The 18,260-nt window shown below is 38.0% G+C and overlaps 1 protein-coding gene and 1 long non-coding RNA gene across 2 annotated transcripts in view; one reads left to right on the forward strand and one right to left on the reverse strand.

Moving 5' to 3' along the window:
- Positions 1-18,260, forward strand: part of Lancl3 (LanC like 3) — an 88,543-nt gene that overhangs the window by 63,206 nt on the left and 7,077 nt on the right. The window contains exons 2-4 of the mRNA XM_021153891.2: positions 2,327-2,450; positions 5,480-5,677; positions 12,157-12,364. Coding sequence (XP_021009550.1) covers positions 2,327-2,450; positions 5,480-5,677; positions 12,157-12,364 — 530 coding nt within the window. The remainder of the gene's footprint in view (positions 1-2,326; positions 2,451-5,479; positions 5,678-12,156; positions 12,365-18,260) is intronic.
- LOC110287233 lies at positions 5,174-11,121 on the reverse strand. Its single transcript, XR_002377189.1, has 3 exons — positions 10,917-11,121; positions 8,144-8,223; positions 5,174-5,772 (listed from the first exon to the last, which is right to left on the reverse strand). It is a non-coding gene; the product is annotated as an uncharacterized LOC110287233 (long non-coding RNA).

Consider the following 18,260-nt stretch of genomic DNA (forward strand, 5'->3'; position numbering starts at 1 on the left):
TCATATCATCTGCAAAAAGTGATATTTTGACTTCATCTTTTCCAATTTGTATCCCTTTGATCTCCTTTTGTTGTCGAATTGCTCTGGCTAGGACTCTGTTAACTCTTATGCGCACCAATTATTGATCTCTGTGAGTTGGAGGCCAGACTGGTCTGCAGAGCCAATTCTAGAGCAGCCAGGAATGCACAAAGGAAACCCTGTCTTGATGGCCCCTCCCCAAGAGAAAATATGATGTGATCTTTAAACAATAAGACTCAGGGTAAAATCAGTTGCCCCAACTAAAGAGCAGACAATATTTTCATAAGGCAGATGAATAGGGGTGGGCTACATCTTACATACGTTTAGAGTTGGAAAATCATTTAGGAGAAATATGCTAAATACTAAGGAAAGACCTGAGTGTGAGTGCATGTGGCCTTGGCGATCCATAGGAAGATGGGTTTTCTTTTTTTATCAGTAGGAATAAAAGAGGGGTGACATCAAGAGACAAAGACAGGCAGCCAATAAAAGGAAAATTAACATTGAAAGCCATGACGTAATTGCTTCTGAGAAAGTGGAACTGAGGATGGAGTAAAATCTTAGCAAGGCTGAATGGCATTAGGCCATCATCTACATTTCTTCCCATCTCTAGGTTCACGATCTTTACTTGTTGTGTCAGCCTCTTGTCTCTGTCAACAGATAGTACATTCCCTCTAGGGCAAGATGCATCCCATGCTCTCAAGAATGTTCCCATGATACCCAGTGAAGGCCTTACTAGAAGAGTAACTCAAAAATGTTAATTGGTAAATTAATAAGTAGACAGATTACTTTTTTCCCCTTAAATATATTTTGAAATGGGGTATTAGTATCTAGGCCAGGCAAATCTTGAACTTGAGACTCTCCTGCCTCAGTGTCCCTTTGCTTGAATTATAGGATGTGTACCATGCTCAACAACACTTTTCTCTTGATGTAATTATTTTTCTAGATAAGTCTTTGATTTGACAAACCCAGAAACTGGATTGTATTTTTCTTTCCTAATATTGGGTGAAACAGAGGAAAGTTATAGCTTCAATCATCAGTGTATTATTTGAAGTATAATTGGTCTAATTACAGGTATAAAGAAATGAGATGTGTATGCCCTTAGGAGAGAGTCCAAAAATCTGTGAACTTTTTTCCTGGTCCTAGATTCAGTCAATCAGGCTGGGCTGTAGATGCTTTTTGTCTAGATTAACCTAGCCAGTTCTTTTCTATTCATATTTGCCATTTGAGAAGCTTGGTGTCCACAGAACAAATGGCATGCCAATCATGTTCACTGACTTAGTGCCAGCACCTACAGGAAGCTTCCATGGAGCAGAGTACGAACTTAAGAAATGATCACAGAAGGCTAAGAGGGAGGAGGGGGTTAAGGGAGGGAGGACTCTGTATTTTCTACTTCATGTCGAACTTGCTTATCTGTTACCAAACCCCCCTCTTCCCCCAACCTCAATTATTGTGTTTGGCACCGAGGATCCAAAATGATGAGATGCCACAGTCTTTGCTCTCACAGATCTGATAGTCTAGCACAGTCTGAAACTAATGCAGGAGGGCAAGTATTTCATCTTAACAGGAAGCCGGGTGCTAGGGGATACAAACTGAAGGAAGCATCCAGTTGGCCCCCGAGGGAAGGCAGGCCACAGAACACAGTGCAAACCAGGGGAAATTCATAAGAAACTCTCAGATGCTTCGGAGGCTTGATATCCTTTCAATCTTCCTCCCCAATCCTGAACCTGATTATGGACAGTTTGAACAAAATGGGAAACACTCCAAGTCCTTGCATGTGAGCCTTTCTCTATTCAGAATCCTTCTGATGTTTAAGTCATTTTGGTCTTGGCACAACCAGACTTTGCTTTTATTCTAGGAGTGCAAGTGGCCACTCTGGATTTGCCATGCAGTAGCTCATTGTGGAAATGTGGCTTTATAAACATAGCCTAACCACTTCAAACTCAAGGCCTGCTGTCTGGGCCAGACCTGCAGCATTTATTGTATCAGGAGCAGTGGCTTTGTTAACACAATCCATCAGCGTCTCCATTTGTTCTTTCCTGAGCAAATTCTTATCCCAGTGACAAAGATTAATGATAGAACATCAGTATGGAAGGCTTGACATTTTATAACAACCTATCACAGCAAAGGTGCCTGTTTCAAGTGTTCTGAAGAGGGCAGATAAACTCAAATTAAAAGAAGGAAAGCAATGGAAAAATAAAGTTTTCTACACATTGGAGAGGATTGTGGCAATATACTGTTGGCCTTTTTGATGTTTGAGGGGACAGAGATAAAGGTCCTGCTTTGACTTTGGCTTCTTTGTTTCTTTCAGGTATTGACCCCAACACAAATTAAAGCAATATGCCAGGCGATTCTGGACTCTGGAAAGCAGTATTCTCTGAAGAAGAGAAAACCATTCCCCCTGATGTATTCTTACTATGGAACGGAATACCTGGGTGAGTGGCACTCAATCTAGGCTGGAGAGAGTCTGTAATGGTAACACTGAATACAGAACAAGTGCTTTTAGTTTGGCCATAGGCCATCATTCGTCAGGAACAAGAATGACTTTAACACATTTGAAAAGAAAAATTGAGATATAATTGAATATTGTTTCATAACCAGAAGGACAGACATGTAACTAGTTTAACAATTATGTTCACTAAAGACTTTTATTTAGTTAGTTGAGATAGAAGTCTCAATACATTGCCTAAGATATCGGATATCCTGCCTCAGCCTCCTGTGGAACTGCGACTATGGGCATATAGCACCAGACAAAGCTTACTTAGCTCTGTTAATATACAGTGAACAGTTGTCACACCGATTTTAAGTAAAGCCTTTGTATAGGGGAATAAGATAAATCCACTAAGGCTTTAGTGACAGCACATTCATAACAGGCAACTGAACTACACTGAATAACTGTGAGCTCTGATTCATGTAAGGAAAAAGACAAAAAGAAAAGGGACTTCCTCCCAGTTTGCATCCTCACACTCCCAAGCGAGATTGGTCAGGCCTTCTGCAAGCCGCACTTAAACCGTGTCTCTTTCCCCTGGGTTCTGCCTAGTGTAGTTTGTTACACACAAAGCAACCTCTTCCCTTTAAGCCATTATTTATGGTCCTTTTTGCCTAGAATGTTTTCCTTCCTGCAAGCCCTTTATCTGCTTTTAAATATGTAGTCTTTAAAACTCTGCGCAAAGGGATATACTTTCTGTGACTTGGGGAAAAAGGTTGTCAGAGCCTATCTTGAGAATCATTGACATGTTTCAGGTATGTTTCCCTGAAGCAAATAGGGTGACATCATGGCATCAGGCCCACACTGTTAATGAAGTCCTCACTGTATCGTGTTATGATCTGTGACTCACTTGTACAACCGCCCTGTCAGGTTTTGTGTACATTCAGGATGACGATTCATTCATTTAGCTTTGTGATCCTTGGACCTTTGCCACAAAGCCTGCATTTAATGAGGGACCCCACAGAGGTGGGGAATGGCTAATGAGCAACAGTAATGAGAGTTTTCTCAAAGGTTTGCATTCTTTCCTAAGTCTTTGAAGGAGCAGACGCTGAAACGGGATTTGAATACAAAAATTCATTTGAAATGTAAGCCTAGAAAGCATTGATTGAGAAAGGGGTGGAGAAACAAGATGAGGAAGAGGAAGAGGAAGAGGAAGAATTTAAGTTACTGTGAAATCACGAGCAGTTCTGGATAACAGATGAACATTAGACTTTTGAATTGCTTTTACAGAATGCCTACTGTAACAACGTAAGGGCAGAAAGACTTTAAGATTTTTTTTTGTTTGTTTTTCCAGCTCGTCAATTCTGTTGTCACTTAGTTGCATTTACTCTGGGTCCATAATAGGAAAGAACATTCTGGCAGCAGAAGCATGCAAGCATATGTCAGAGGTTACTCCTCTCATGGTAGATAAGAGTCAGAGGGGGAGAAGGGCCTGAAGGCCTTCAAACATACTTGCCTTTGACTTCTTTACTCCAGATAGGCCCCACATTCTAAAGTTCCCTCAATCTCTCCAGATAACACCACTTACTTGAGAACAATCATCCACTGTGTAATCTGATAAGAAATATTTCATATTCAGACTGGAACAGGCTCAGTCCCATTGGGGATTCATAGAGGCCATATGGGACATGCCTCAGAATTCTCTTACCCAAAGGCTGAGGAAGTTCGAGTATTTATCTATGCACGCTCTACTCTAATGGCTGGATACTCCATGGGGTATTAATTCTGCCTTGTCTCTGTGTATTAAGCATGTTGTTGTGGCCAAAGAAAAACTCAGGCAAAAGAATACATATATAAGGTATGAAGTATGAACATAGGTACAAGGTGTGCAGGATGCTAGCAGTGTCTTTAAAGTTATTTTATTAATAGTTGTTTCTCTTTTTTTAAGAGAAATTAACATCCTGGCCATTGATTACATATTAGAAATCAAATTTCCAGTAAATGTGGAAATACTTTCCTGAAAACTCAAGCTTCCTTCTAAGACTAAATAGTGTGCATCATATATAGTCTAAGTTGTTTATGTCATGTAATATATATTTACATGAATGTTGTTTGTTTGTATAAATAATAAAGAGCTAATAAAGGAATTGGCCTAAAGGATTATAAGGCTCAAAAATCCAGATTTACAAAAGTCAGTGCTGTAAGTTCCAGGCTGAGTTTCACAGAGAGAACTATTGCTTAGTGGTTTTGTTCCAATCAGGACTTTGCTGATGAGGGCTGCCTACAGCTGCTCCAGGGAATCTTCTTTAAACAGTGTACAGGTTCAACCTTCATTGTGTCCACAAGCACTCAAAAGGACAAACCTAGAAACAATGTTTAACAAAGTCTCTTAGCAACATCTTGCCATTTAAGTTGCCTCATACACTCATCCATCATGCTCTGGATACCAGAGCACTCCATTGTTTATGTTTTCATAGTTGTTTTTTTTTTTTTTTCAAATATGGCTCACTTTCTGAACTGAATGGAGAGGTCTTGAAGAGTATGTGCAAACTCATATTCACCTTTGTATTTCCATGGTGAGATAATGTCCAAAACACAAGTGATAATCTATTTAAAGCTTACAGCTTTATTTAGTTGTTTGTGGCCCATGTGATTTCAGTCCTAAATATAAGTCTGCTGTATGACATGAAGGAAGCAGAGAACAATGTGCAAATGAATGACTGTAACTATGTTCCAATAAAACTTTATTTACAAAAGTAGTCACAAAGTAGTCACTGAGCCAGATTTGGGGGTTTGGGTTGTAAGCTATATTTGGCTGGTGATTCAGGGTTTTTTTGTTTGTTTGGTTTTTTTGTTGTTGTTGTTTTTTGTTGTTTGTTTGTTTGTTTGTTTTTTTGTAACTCAATTGTTATAATACTAATGTGCTTTCAAGTAATGTTTTAATTAAAAAAAAAATCTCATGGTTTTCTTTTCACTAAATCACAGCATGACTTTCCTTGTTGGCTAAGTGATGCTTTGTTCTGTTCGTCCACACAGGGGCAGCTCACGGCCTGTCGTCCATTCTCCAGATGCTCCTTTCCTACCAGGAGCATCTCAAACCTTCAGATCGGGAGCTGGTGTGGCAGAGCGTGGACTTCCTCATGGAACAGGAGCAGAATTGCAACTGGCCACCAGAGCTTGGCGAGACCATCGAGAGAGAGAATGAACTTGTCCACTGGTGCCACGGCGCTCCAGGTCTCCCATACACTGTTGTTTGAAAACAGAGCCCTTCTTCCAGCTTGTGCAAAGGGGGGTGGGGGTGGTCATCGTTCTAATATTTGAGGTCATAGCTGTCAAGTTGAAATTTGGGAAAACGTAAAATGCCTTGATCTTTAAGGTACTTCTGAAAAGTATTCCATAGGTTGAAAAAGCACATCTCTTTATCCGTAATGTTAAACAAGCATTCCCTTAAAATGTAATGTGAGTTGCATTTGTAGTGCACCCTTTTAGGGTATCTGAGTGGTAAGACTGAGAGATTAGTATCCTCAAAATACTGGGCAAAGGGAATGAGTAGCCCCATACTCAAAAAAGAGATGGGTAGAAATTATTTTAATAGTATATAATATATTATTATGTCAATAGGATACTAATTGAAAAATAGAGATGGCTGGGCTAGAGGCAGTGTTGGTGGTAGAGCACTTGCCTGGGACAAAGGAGTACCTGGGTTCAATCTAGAGCATTGACAAAATGGTAGTACACAGTCTTTAAAATATTGAAATGGTTAAGATTCAGTGTCGATTTTACACTTATATAAAACGCTACATTTCAAAGTCTTTTTTGCTAAAATAAAGGCGTTCATCTGCAGCCTGATAATTTTATGTGGTGGGCCCTGGTCTAGTAGCATGACATCTTGTAAATTTCTAATCTAGGCCCCATCATAGACCGTGAATCACAATGTGTATTTAATCAGTAACCTTATGAAATTTGTGTGAACCTTTAAGTATGAGATGCAGCGTTTTGAAATTTGTGTTCAGTTGAGTCTTTCCAGTAATAAGTAATCAATTTTCTAAAGAAATGGAAATCCACCCCCAGAGAATTATGAAATTGAACCTTGGAACTTAGGCTCTATTAACTATCTCTCCTTAGCCTGCCTTTTGCAAATACCATTACACTGCCAACTAGTCCTTTGGAGAAGAAACAATTTAAAAGCAGTTAAAACAAATTCAGTTAATTGAGAAAGAGATTGAAATATCAACTAACACAGCTATTTAATTTGTTCTCTGACAATTCTATGTGTATATAATGCTTTATAATTACTTTCACCTTCCAGAATTTTTGCTTATGAATTAGTTCAGTTTTGCAAAGCTGCTTCAAACCAAAGGGCATAATTTTCAGATTACATTTGATTTATCTTTGCCTTGTTTCCTGATGTTTATTACCACCCTTCCACCTTTAATTAATGTTATTTAATCGGACTAGGGTTCTGTTTTCTCCTTGATACAGTTTGAAGTGATGAATAATACAAGCCACTCTCTATTGCAATATTTTCTCTGCCTGCCACAATTAACTAAAGAAGCAATGGCAAATTGTATTTATGAAAGTAACAGGACACAGTACATTATGTTCAGGCTAACGGCTGCCAGGTATAATTTGTGCCCATTACTTCTTGCTTTGACCTTTATGGGGAAAAACAGCACTTATTTACTGTGCTGGAAATGATGTTTCTTGTTATGCTCAATAATTCTATTTCCTGTTTCTCTTAATAATTCTTGGTGATGGTCTCTGGATATTCTCCAAGCATCCCAGCATCCTTGAATTTTGGAGATGTCCTAAATTAAATGTACAATATTTTAAAAGGACTCAGTGTGCCAGTAAAAGCCCTTAACAGAGTATGAGGATAATCTACTAAAATGAGTAGGCAAGCCTGCTTTTGATGTAGGTGGTTAAATGGTGGTTATTCTGTCCTTTCTGCGTAGCAGCTGTTTCAGCAGGCCATGGTCTTTGACACAGTGCAGCTTAGGATTCATGACACTGGCGACTTGGCTTATCCTTTAGCAGTCATGCTAAGTGTTTTGAGAAGAGTAGCATAAATAAATTGCTTCAAAACAAAAACCATTAAGTCCATGCAATCACTGAAGTATCAAAACAAAATAAAGCAAAACGATTCCCTAATGAAACGTGGCCCATTATTTCTGCTCACTCTAGCCCTCACCTAAGCATGATTATTAAAACTGGTAATTGCAGGTCAAAGACAGTCAAGTTCTTGCTGAAGTTGACTACAGTAAAATTTCCCCTAGATCCATTAGGAAATGGGCTAGAATAATAGTTGTGCTTGTTTGGGGAAAAACTATCTTGAGGAATAGACTTATGACCAGCACAGAGGGTTTGGGATGACAGGTTAGTCCTGTGATTAAACCCTGCCAGACTTAACTAATGCTACCTTATCAATGCCTGTTTCCAGTGACTTTCTTTCAGCCCATCCTAAACATATCCAATATATTATATGTGAAATGTATTACTAGATTTTGAACAGTTCCGGGGTCTAATTGTAGCTCTATCACTGACCAGCTAAGTGACCTTGAGAAAAGTCACTTAAAAAAAAAAAAACTGAAATGAGCTCAGTATTTTTGTCACCGTTGACACATTTTTACACCTGGACCTTTTGCCATTCCCAAGGGATGTATCTCAGATGTTTTTAGAAACACCCACATTTATAAATACCTTTAGTGACATGGAGCTTTTCTCACTAAACACAAGTATTGCCGGAAGACGCACGTGATCCCTTCATAACCTTGAGCACTCTGAAATACAGGAGAGAAGTCATTTGCAAAATCATTAAAACAAATGCGGTGGCTAAAATAACCTTCCCCAGTGCATCCGGTTACAGCGTTACTCTGGTAACACTGACCGCACACTTCCTTAACTCAGTGTGAAGCACAGGTGTGCGCAGTTTTAACAATTCATCCCACAAAGGGGCTGGGCTAGGTGACTTTGAGCAAAGAAGCAGAGCTTTTGAAGTGCAGGTTGGTAACTAAGTTTTGTAATGACTCAGCAAAATTACACATCCTAGCAGGAGCTTGGGTGCTGACGCACCAATGTATTAGAAGAGTGTATTATGCCTGTCACAAGACTCCGGAGATCCCACATTGCAACGATTTAGTCTCCCAAGCTATCTTTATTAAACTGTAGCTAAACTAAAATTTAAAAATATATTTAAAACATAATATAAATGAAAATATAATTATAATAAAATTTAAATCTTTATTAAATTAACATTGAATTTCTTGGCTGTATTTGGCAAAGTCATATGCTGTCACTGATGTGTTCATATCATTGAATGCTAATTAGCAATCCCAGGAAAATTTGTGATAGTTCCCATCACTGTCAAAGAAACCTGACATCCTTCCCTAAGGAGTCAGAAGCCTTAGGATTGTTTCTTTTAGGACAGAGTAGGAGCTAACAAATTTAGAACATTTTCAAGGTCCCTACACATAGACTATTCTGTGATCCCAGGCTTCAAGAAGAGGACTTTTTACTCAGGCCAGAACTTTAGGATCTATATCTTGTCTGGGACTACTGGCTTGGTATAGCAATTCAACCTTCTCGGTCTATCTTCTTTTCTATATCCCTTCTCTGCTTCCAGTGCCAGCTTCTGCTAGGTAACAAATGAGGTATCACTGGGCCAATGGATATTTGTGGGACTATTTGGTGGCAAAACACCACATCACAGATGAGGAGAAAAGAAACAAATATGATAAAATACCTGCCCTTTGGTGGTGTGCCTTATAGTAGTGGAGGCAGATGCAGAACCAGATCATTTTGATTTGGTTATGTATAAGTGTTACATTATATATACTGTGAGATAGAATCCAAGAGGAGAGATTTCTCATGCTGCCTCCAGATTCAGTGACGGCTTCCTAAGAAAGCGATTCCTGGGTTAAGTTGTGCCAAGAAAAACAGGAGGCTTCTTCCAAGAATAACATGGGCACTGAGAAGTATGAAAGCACTGCAGGTAGTTTGGTTTTACCAAAGTGAAAAGCTTCAGTCAGAAAAAGAAGAGACTAGCCAACACAGCAAGATGCTGATCATGAAGGACTTTCTGTATCATGTATAAGGCACCTGTCCAATAGCGAGCCCCTTAGCTTGTCCTTGGCTGAAACACTTCTCATTTAACACACTATTTTCTGACTGTCTGGAAGCAGAGCATATTCTCATGGGAACCTAGTAGGCTACAAGGCTTGTAGGACAGAGAAACTAAGAAAAAACAGAAAAATGTGGCTTTCAATTTACTGTGATGCCGAGGAAAGCTGATAGACATAAGATATACCAAATATCCGATTTTGTCTTTAGGCAAGGGAGCAGGCTGTTTGTGTCCATTTATGAGAGTAAACTTTGGAGGGCTGAGTACATGCTATGGCTTTGCCTGCGAGGAATTCTCCAAAGATGGGAATCCAGGAGGTTTGTTAGCAGCCAGCACTTACAAGAACGCAGATGTTTCCTACTTGCTGGTAAGATAGAGGGGAGCTGAGCCAGGTACCCCACTGGTTCCTGCTCATACTCCAGCACTCAGTTAAATGATGACAGTGCCATAGGTCTTTCCTTCCTGTAGGCGTGAGGCATGGGCCCTCCTGTGTGCTTCCATAGCTATGTTTGTATACTCATAGCCAGATTAAACTCTAAAAGCCACTGAAGATGGTGGCCTTTTGAAATCGTCATCTGCCTTATAGTTCATGCTCAGTTGCTATCTAAACAGCTAGCAGGTCCTATGAAATTAACTCTTTGACCAGTTTGATTTCCACACATTTGCCAACAAGAGCAGCTCAGAGATATCCTGCCTTTCTTTAGGTCTTTCCTAACAATACTCTTCAAGGAGGATCACATTGTTATGCAAAAATCAAAGCCAAACGATTCATAATAGACTTTTGTAGTTCCTTATTATCCATACTATACAGTCTAAAGTACTTAACAGGAGCTGGCATGCCAGCTATAATCTGAACTCATCCTTCTACCCTTCTGGCCCCATGAGTAGAATGCTTCCACACTGATCCTGCGGTTTAGTCTTCAGGTCTCTGAGCCTCTGTGATATTGGTACCTAAAATGCTTTCCTTGCCTTATCTTGGGCCCGGAGTGGAGTTCCCTCTGCAGCTTACAAACCCCAGCAAATCCCTCAGGACGATTCCACTTTGTCTGATCTCTCTCGGTTCACTGACAGTACCATTCACCGCATGTCTCAGCAGCAACACAGACACATGCCTTATTTTATATTAGTCACAGTGTCTATCTGAAGGGCATATGCCATCATTAGCATTTATTTTAGACTCCTCAGTGCCCAGGACTAGCTATGCAATTTGGGAGGCCTAGTACAAGAGAGAGAGAGAGAGAGAGAGAGAGAGAGAGAGAGAGAGAGAGAGAGAGCTAATTTAAGAAAACTATTAAGAATCTCAAGATAGTACAGGAGAAAGCCAGCATGGAACCCTTTGTCCATGATGCTTACCTTGTATTATGGCCATACAAAAATTCTTCTCTAGCAAGCTGTATATAAATGCCTTGTTCAAAGCAACAAAAGGCAGAGAGAATCTTAGCGGGTGAGCTCATCAAGATAACTCCTCCATTCAAAGCCCTTGCTCCCACTTTTTAGTAGAATTTTTGAGGGACCTGAACATGAATCCCAGTACCTCATTCATGCTGGCCAGGCAAGCTTTCACCACTCAGTGAGATTCTTAGCCCTTTTCTGCTTTCTACGTAGGAGGGAAGTAGGCTGTGCAGGAGGAGGCAGAGTCATCCTGGATTACTAATCTCTTTTACCATGAGCATCCAGACGTGGCAACTTGGAGAAGATAATTTCAATGAATAGTTGTCACTTCTCTCTGCTCTGGCTTCTGTAGTGGGGTATCACCTTTGTTGGCAAGTTATGAAGGAATGTTTCTTTCCACGGAACACCGACCATGGTCAGGGCTCACTTCAAAGCTGGAGTAGACCTCTTATTAAGGTTGTTTGATGTTTTTTGCACTATTAATCTTGGAAAGACTCCTAGTTTTGCTCTGAAGGAAAAGGGTATTGTTATAAATATGTAAACACTGCAAATTCTGAACTTCCATGGGCTAATTAGTAAGCTGTGTAAATGGCCCTGTGTGCATAATGTTTATTAGTATGTATGTATGTATTATTGAATATATTTTCCCTCTTTCTTTTCTCCTGCTCACTTCAGCCAATTTGCTCTAGCCCATAGGTTCTTTATTTGTCTTTCATTATGGATGGTTGTGAGCCATCATGTGGCTGCTGAATTTGAACTCATGACCTCTGGAAGAGCAGTCAGTGCTCTTAACCACTGAGCCATCTCACCAGCCCTCATTATTGAATATTAAATCATTTGTAAAAAAACAAAAAACAAAAAAACAGTGGATCTTATTAGTTGATGTACTTCAGTTAAAATGTTTATCTTTCTCCAGAAGCCAGCTCCATGATAGAATTAAACTAATCCCACAGGAAAAAGCATACTTTCATGGAGAACATTGTATAGTCTTGCTACCAAAAGCATAGTGCCCATTTATTGGAAATGTAACTAGGAATATAAAAAGAAAAGAAAACAAAAGGAAATGCAGTGTTTCAGGCCACAGTTTCGACACTGTGGAGATCCATTTGGTATACACCCTTGAGAAACTGTATCTTATTAAGTCCTGAAAGTCACCTCTTATGTCTTTGATGTTTTTTTTTTTTTTTTTTTTTTTTTACAGGAATTGCTTATCTGTTTGCCAAAGCTTATCTCATTTCCAAGAAACCGCAGTACCTGGACACATGTATCCGGTGTGGGGAGCTGACATGGCAGAAAGGCCTGTTGAAGAAGGGGCCAGGAATTTGCCATGGTGTAGCTGGCAGTGCCTATGTCTTCCTTCTTCTGTACCGTCTTACAGGAAACTCGAAATATATCTACCGTGCCCAAAGGTCAGCTATTTTCATGTGCATGTTCTTAGAAATCTTTTTCTTTTCCTGATTTGAGACAAAATCTCACATATCCTAGGCTGGCGTCAAATTCACTACCTAGTGAACAATGACCTTGAATTTCTGATCCTTCCCACTTGCAGCTTCTAAATTCTAGGATTACAGGGGTACACTGCCACAGCATTTTATGCAGTGCTAGGGATTAAAACCTGAGCTTCTCATGTGCCAGGCAAGAACTCTACCCACTGAGCTACATTCTGAGTCCTAGTTTCGAAGTCTTACTCTAATTAATTTTCTAAGTGGGTAATAGGGTCACCTGATTTCAAATGTGTAAAAAGAGAAGCAGAGGGACCAGGCTCTGCAGCCATTTAATTGACTTTCCTGGAAGCATTGTCTAGGTTTATCTTCCCAAGAATATTCTCTGGAAAAATATCAAGCATATGGGTATATATATATATATATATATATATATATATATACATACACACACACATAATTTTATCATTCTTATACAAGTGCTAGTGCCTTGTTATCTTGAAGATCATGCTATATTAATGCATAAAGGGCCTCTTCTATCATTCTTGCTAAACATTCTTATTCAATAAGAATATTTTGCTCCATTTGTTTCTAATATTTTAATTATAAAGAATCAAATCCCTTATGGTTGGATTATCCTTTCTGGCTTTCTGTCTAGGAGGGAGGTAGGCTACGGAGGGGGCAGCTTTGTCCTGGATTACCAATCTCTTTCACTATGAGCGTCTAGACCATGCAACTTGGAGGAAATCATTTCTAGTAAGAGTTGCTTGCTGCTTCTCTTGCTTCTGCTCTTGTTTCTGTAATGGATACTATCTTTGCTAACAAGTAAATTCCTAGAAGTGGAGTTTTTGAGCTAAAGGATGTGTGTGTGTGTATAATTTCTAATTTGGATTAATAATGCTAAATGAATCACCGTAGTTTAATCCCTGAAGCCCTAATGAAGATGGGAAATCAGATGTAGAACAGACAGCATTGTTTTGAATAGAAATCACTCCATACTGATTCACTGTATACACTGTGCCAGAAGGACTATGAATGGACTATAAATAAACTGGTAGACAACTGAGCAGCAATAAGTCAGTATTCCCTTTGAGGGCACTTGGAAGATGTCTATGTAAGTTGTCACAAGAGGTCTGGAGTTTTCTGTGTGGCACTTATATCTTTTAAGCTAGGAGGCTTCTCACCATCTTCCTTCCACCCATTTGATTTGATTCCCTTGAACCTGAGTTGTCACTTGGTAGAGCCCAAAGAATAGTCCTCCTCCATGGTTGGGAGGATTCCCTTTAGATATGCTCAGAATCATATCGGCTATGTGACCATAACTAGTCACGTAACTTCCTCATTTGTAACATATGGGAAATAATGTTCCTTTCTCAGGGCTATTGGCTTTTTAAAATAAGTTAACACATGAAAATAGTTTTTTAATTTTATAAACTTTATTATAAACTTGCAAATAAATACAAGAAAATCATTTTAAATAATGCCTGGAATATAGTAACTTTAATGTAAGGGTTAACTGTTTTTATAACTATAAATTTGAGCCTTATCATCCCTAAGTTTTGTCTATGCATATATAATACATATTCATACATGTGTATTTACATATATCTGCATAGACACTCAATCTATGTGTCTGTGTGTGTGTGTTTGTCTAAATTTTGGTGCTAGGAATCAAACCCAAGGCTTCACACATGCTAAAGACATACTTTATCATTAAATCATACCTCAGTTCTTTGTCTATTTTAATAAGCCCTTATGACTATTATACATACATAAAAGTAATATATGTACTATTTTAACCTCCAATTTTAAATTAGTAATTTTAATTTGCATGGATTTCCATCATTGTTTTAAACAGCTAAATAATTATACAATGAAGTTGTACCATAATTAATGAAACTTCTAAATAATAAAAACTTGATATGTGTTCAGTATTTACTAATATAGGCAAAATTGCCTCAAATATCACATCATATATACAATATAATCAAAATATACAATATATGTACATTATAGTGATAGGAGCATTTATGTGAGAAACATTTTAAAATTACCATCTGCCCCTTTTATTCCCAGTAATGGGAGTAGAACCAGAGTCTCATTGATGCATACTAGCTGGGCAGTCAGTCTAGCATTGAGTATGTGATCCCTGACCTAAAATTATAGAATTGAAATCTTCACATCTATCAGTGTTTCTTAGTCTAAAATGAACCTACCTTTATCTTTTCCCTTCTCGCCCTCCCCTGCAGTGGTTCTATTAGTGATTATAACTCCCTCCTCAAAATGTGCTGGAAATATTTTCCTTTACTGCTATTTCTTTTTTTTTTAACTTACAATGTTGTATTCTACTTTACTTGTGTTGCTGTTTTGCCTGTATGTATGTCTGTGCATCACATGTAATCCTGATGCCTGTAGAGGCCAGAAAAGCAAACCAGATTTCCTAGGACTGGAATTACAGACAGTTGTGAACTGCAGTGTGGTTGCTGGGAATCAAAGCTTAGTTCTCTGGAAGAGCAGCCAGTGCTCTTAACTGCAGAGCCATCTCCCCAGCCTCTCTCTTCGCCATTTCTCCCCACTCTTGTTAACCTTTTTTTTTGTTGTCATACGAAGGCATTAGCTATTGTTTATGTGCCATTTTGCTACTTCCACACTTCATTGCTTACTCCCAATTTTTCTCAACTACTCTACCTCATTGTATATTTTAAACTTAAACTTTAGGACCCACTTGTCAGATTTCAAAACAGTCCTATGAGGTTTGGCTGGAATTTTACTGCATTGTAGCTTATTTCCATGAGAATTATTAAAATACCAAGGTTTCCTATTCAAGATCATGGTATACCTTTTCATTGATTTACACTTGTAAAATGTCACTTGGCCAATTCTTGATTTTATAAAAGTTAGCATTAATTTTTTCTTTTATTTCCAATTTTATTATAAATGAACTTTTTTCTCAAGGCTTCATATTTCAGGCTATTAATTACTGGTGCTTATTAATACTGGAAAATCATATATATTAATACAGTTTATCTTCAGTTTCTATTTTCCATGTAACTGTGCATTGTACCTTGTAAGTATCTACGTTTTCATAAACACTGTCATCATAGACTTAATAGAAATGACTGATTCCATTCTTGTCCTACCTGTTCTCATTTTAATTCCATTGGATTTTCTAGATATACATGCACATTATGTGCAGCTAATTATGACTGCAACGTTCTTGCTCACAGGAAGTCATACTCTTTCTGGTTTTCTGTTGCACGAGTTCCCTATAACAGTGCATTTCCCATAACAACCTTTAACAATAGGAGGGACAGAAAATGTCATTGCTTTTATACTGATTACACTAGGAACCTTCCGTTTCACCCTATCTTTATATTTACTTTTTTAAATGTCTATCATGTTAGAGCAGTCCTCCCATGCTTAAAGTCATCCATTAGCTTTCTGCCACGATTGAAGGTAAAGGCCAAAGTCTGTCCCTTGATTCACATGTCCTACAGCACCTAGGTTCCCTTTACCTTTGGTTTCATCTCTTATTCTCTTTCTCATTGTTCTCACCACCATGTTAAATTTCTTGTGATTCCTTTAGTATGCCATATATGGTAGACACAAGCCTTTTAAATTTTGGTTCTCTTCATTTATAATTTTCAATTTCTACCTATGTCTCCTTACTCCCTAGCACAGCTACATTTAGCTTCTAGGCCCCCTCTACCTATAATGTTCACTTTGTCCACATATTTCCTAGCTCTTTAAATGTTTAAACAACCCAGATGTTTAAAGGTCTTCCAGTCATAACATATCCAGTATTCAGTGTTTAAAAAAATAAAATATAAAGTATCTTTGATATTTGCCTATAGGCTCCAAAGGGACTATACTGGCTAGCACTTGCAAATTTTCTATTTGCTTTGTGTAATGATGCAGCTACTTAATTGTAGCTACTTAAGAGGCTTATGTGGGAAGATCATAAACTTGAAACCTTCCTGTGCTACAAAAGGGGAGACAAGGCCAACTTGAGCAACTAGTGAGACCCTTGTCTCCAAACAGTAAAATCGACAGATGGTGCTATGGCTCAGTGGTACAGTGCTTGCTTAGCACACAAATGATACAGCTCATTAACATGTTCCACCAAAATCTAACCTGCTGCTTTTCAAAGGAATCAAAAGAAAGTCATTAGGGCATAATCTAGGGTCATGGGTTTCATCCCTTGGACACGTTTTATCAGAGGTCCTCATGTCCTAAAACATATATTTGGAAATATTGGGTGAACCTATGTTGCCTGGCATGCCAATCTGAGTGTTCAGAGCTGTAATTATAACATTTTGAATTCCAGAGCTCTCTATAAAATGTAAACTTCTCATTCACAGGTAGAATATTATAAAATGCAGGTCACTATTGTTTTGGCATTGAATTTTATTGCTCTGAGTAGCAAACTTTACATCTCATTATTTCTCAAAGTTAAATATGATACAGATTGGAGAGGCTTTCAGTTCTAGGAAGAGCAATGTTTAATAAAAAAATATGTACCTCTCCAGAAGAAATATTATTTTGTAATCACAGATTGCTCCTTTAGCATGCATTTTGGAAATTATGGCTATAGAAAAAAAAATCTGGGAATCTTTTATTTCTAGTTTTTTCTAGCAATTCTATTTCTATAAAACCAACTAGTCCATTGTGTTTTGATTTCTTTTCCATAGAGTGTTTTATCTGTTCATGGCCCACAAACTCACCCAGTGCACAACCTAACATGTAGGTCACTTTAGATGGCTTTCTGGTGGTCATCCATGCTGAGAAGGATTTTTCAGTTGCTGGTATATATGACATAGTGCTCCAGTACCAAGTTGCTGTGATGTCTGTGATTTCCCATATACGTGATGGTCTTCCCAGTGCTCCTTGTAATTGTCAAGAGACATTAACATCTTTCCCTTTTCTTGTTTGTCCTTTCAAGGAAAAGATTCTTGGTTTTGTTCATTAGTTTTATTTAGTTTTCTCTTTTGATTCTTACTTCATTAATTTCAGCTCTGATTTCCCAATATTCTTTTTCTAGTGTAACTTTTAGATGACTTTAAAGATAGCATATGAAGTAATGGGTTTCATGACATATGCACATATATCATTATACATTTTTCTAATTCACTACTCCTGTACTGTCCTCCAATGTGCCCAGTCTCCATGGCTAGTGCGTTCCTTCCTTGTTTTGTGTTATTATCTAGAGCTTAAAATGTGTAAGTATGTAGCCTCTCGTTATCAATTAGTAATAATTTATAAATGATGACTTTTTCTAGATCAGGTTTTTTAAAAAATAGAACTATTAGATTTTTTTTAATGTACTATAGCCAATATTGTCCATTCTGTTTGGCCCTATAATTACCATTCAGACTTCTATTTTTACTGAGAATTGTTTAGAAAATTAGTTGGTTAATTTAATTTGGATTGGGTACAGTTTTGAAACAATAGTTTTCACTTTTACTATTGACAACATTTTTCAAAAACGAACAATGCTATGCAGTGCTTAGAAATTATTTGTGAAAGCACAGAAACTGTTCGTTGTATCATTTGTAGGTAAAAAGTGCAGGAAACCATGGTTTTAGTGATATATTTTCTTTTACGTGTGATGGACTGGTTTCTGTTTTACAGATATTCTGTCAAAATATGTTTACACATTAAATAAAAATATAGTTCTCATTTGTCCAGTGCTGACTAGTTAACAAAATCCCATTATATATCATATAACATAAAATCAAATACCTCTACTCCAGGCTCTTTATCTTTATGTCTGGGGTTTGTGAGTGTGTTCGAACTGGATTATAATCATTTACTCTTATTATCTTTAAATGCTGAGTGTACATAATAATTCAGACGTTTATCA

This window comes from Mus caroli, chromosome X (genome assembly GCF_900094665.2).
Source record: "Mus caroli chromosome X, CAROLI_EIJ_v1.1, whole genome shotgun sequence".
NCBI classification, from domain to species: Eukaryota; Metazoa; Chordata; class Mammalia; order Rodentia; family Muridae; genus Mus; species Mus caroli.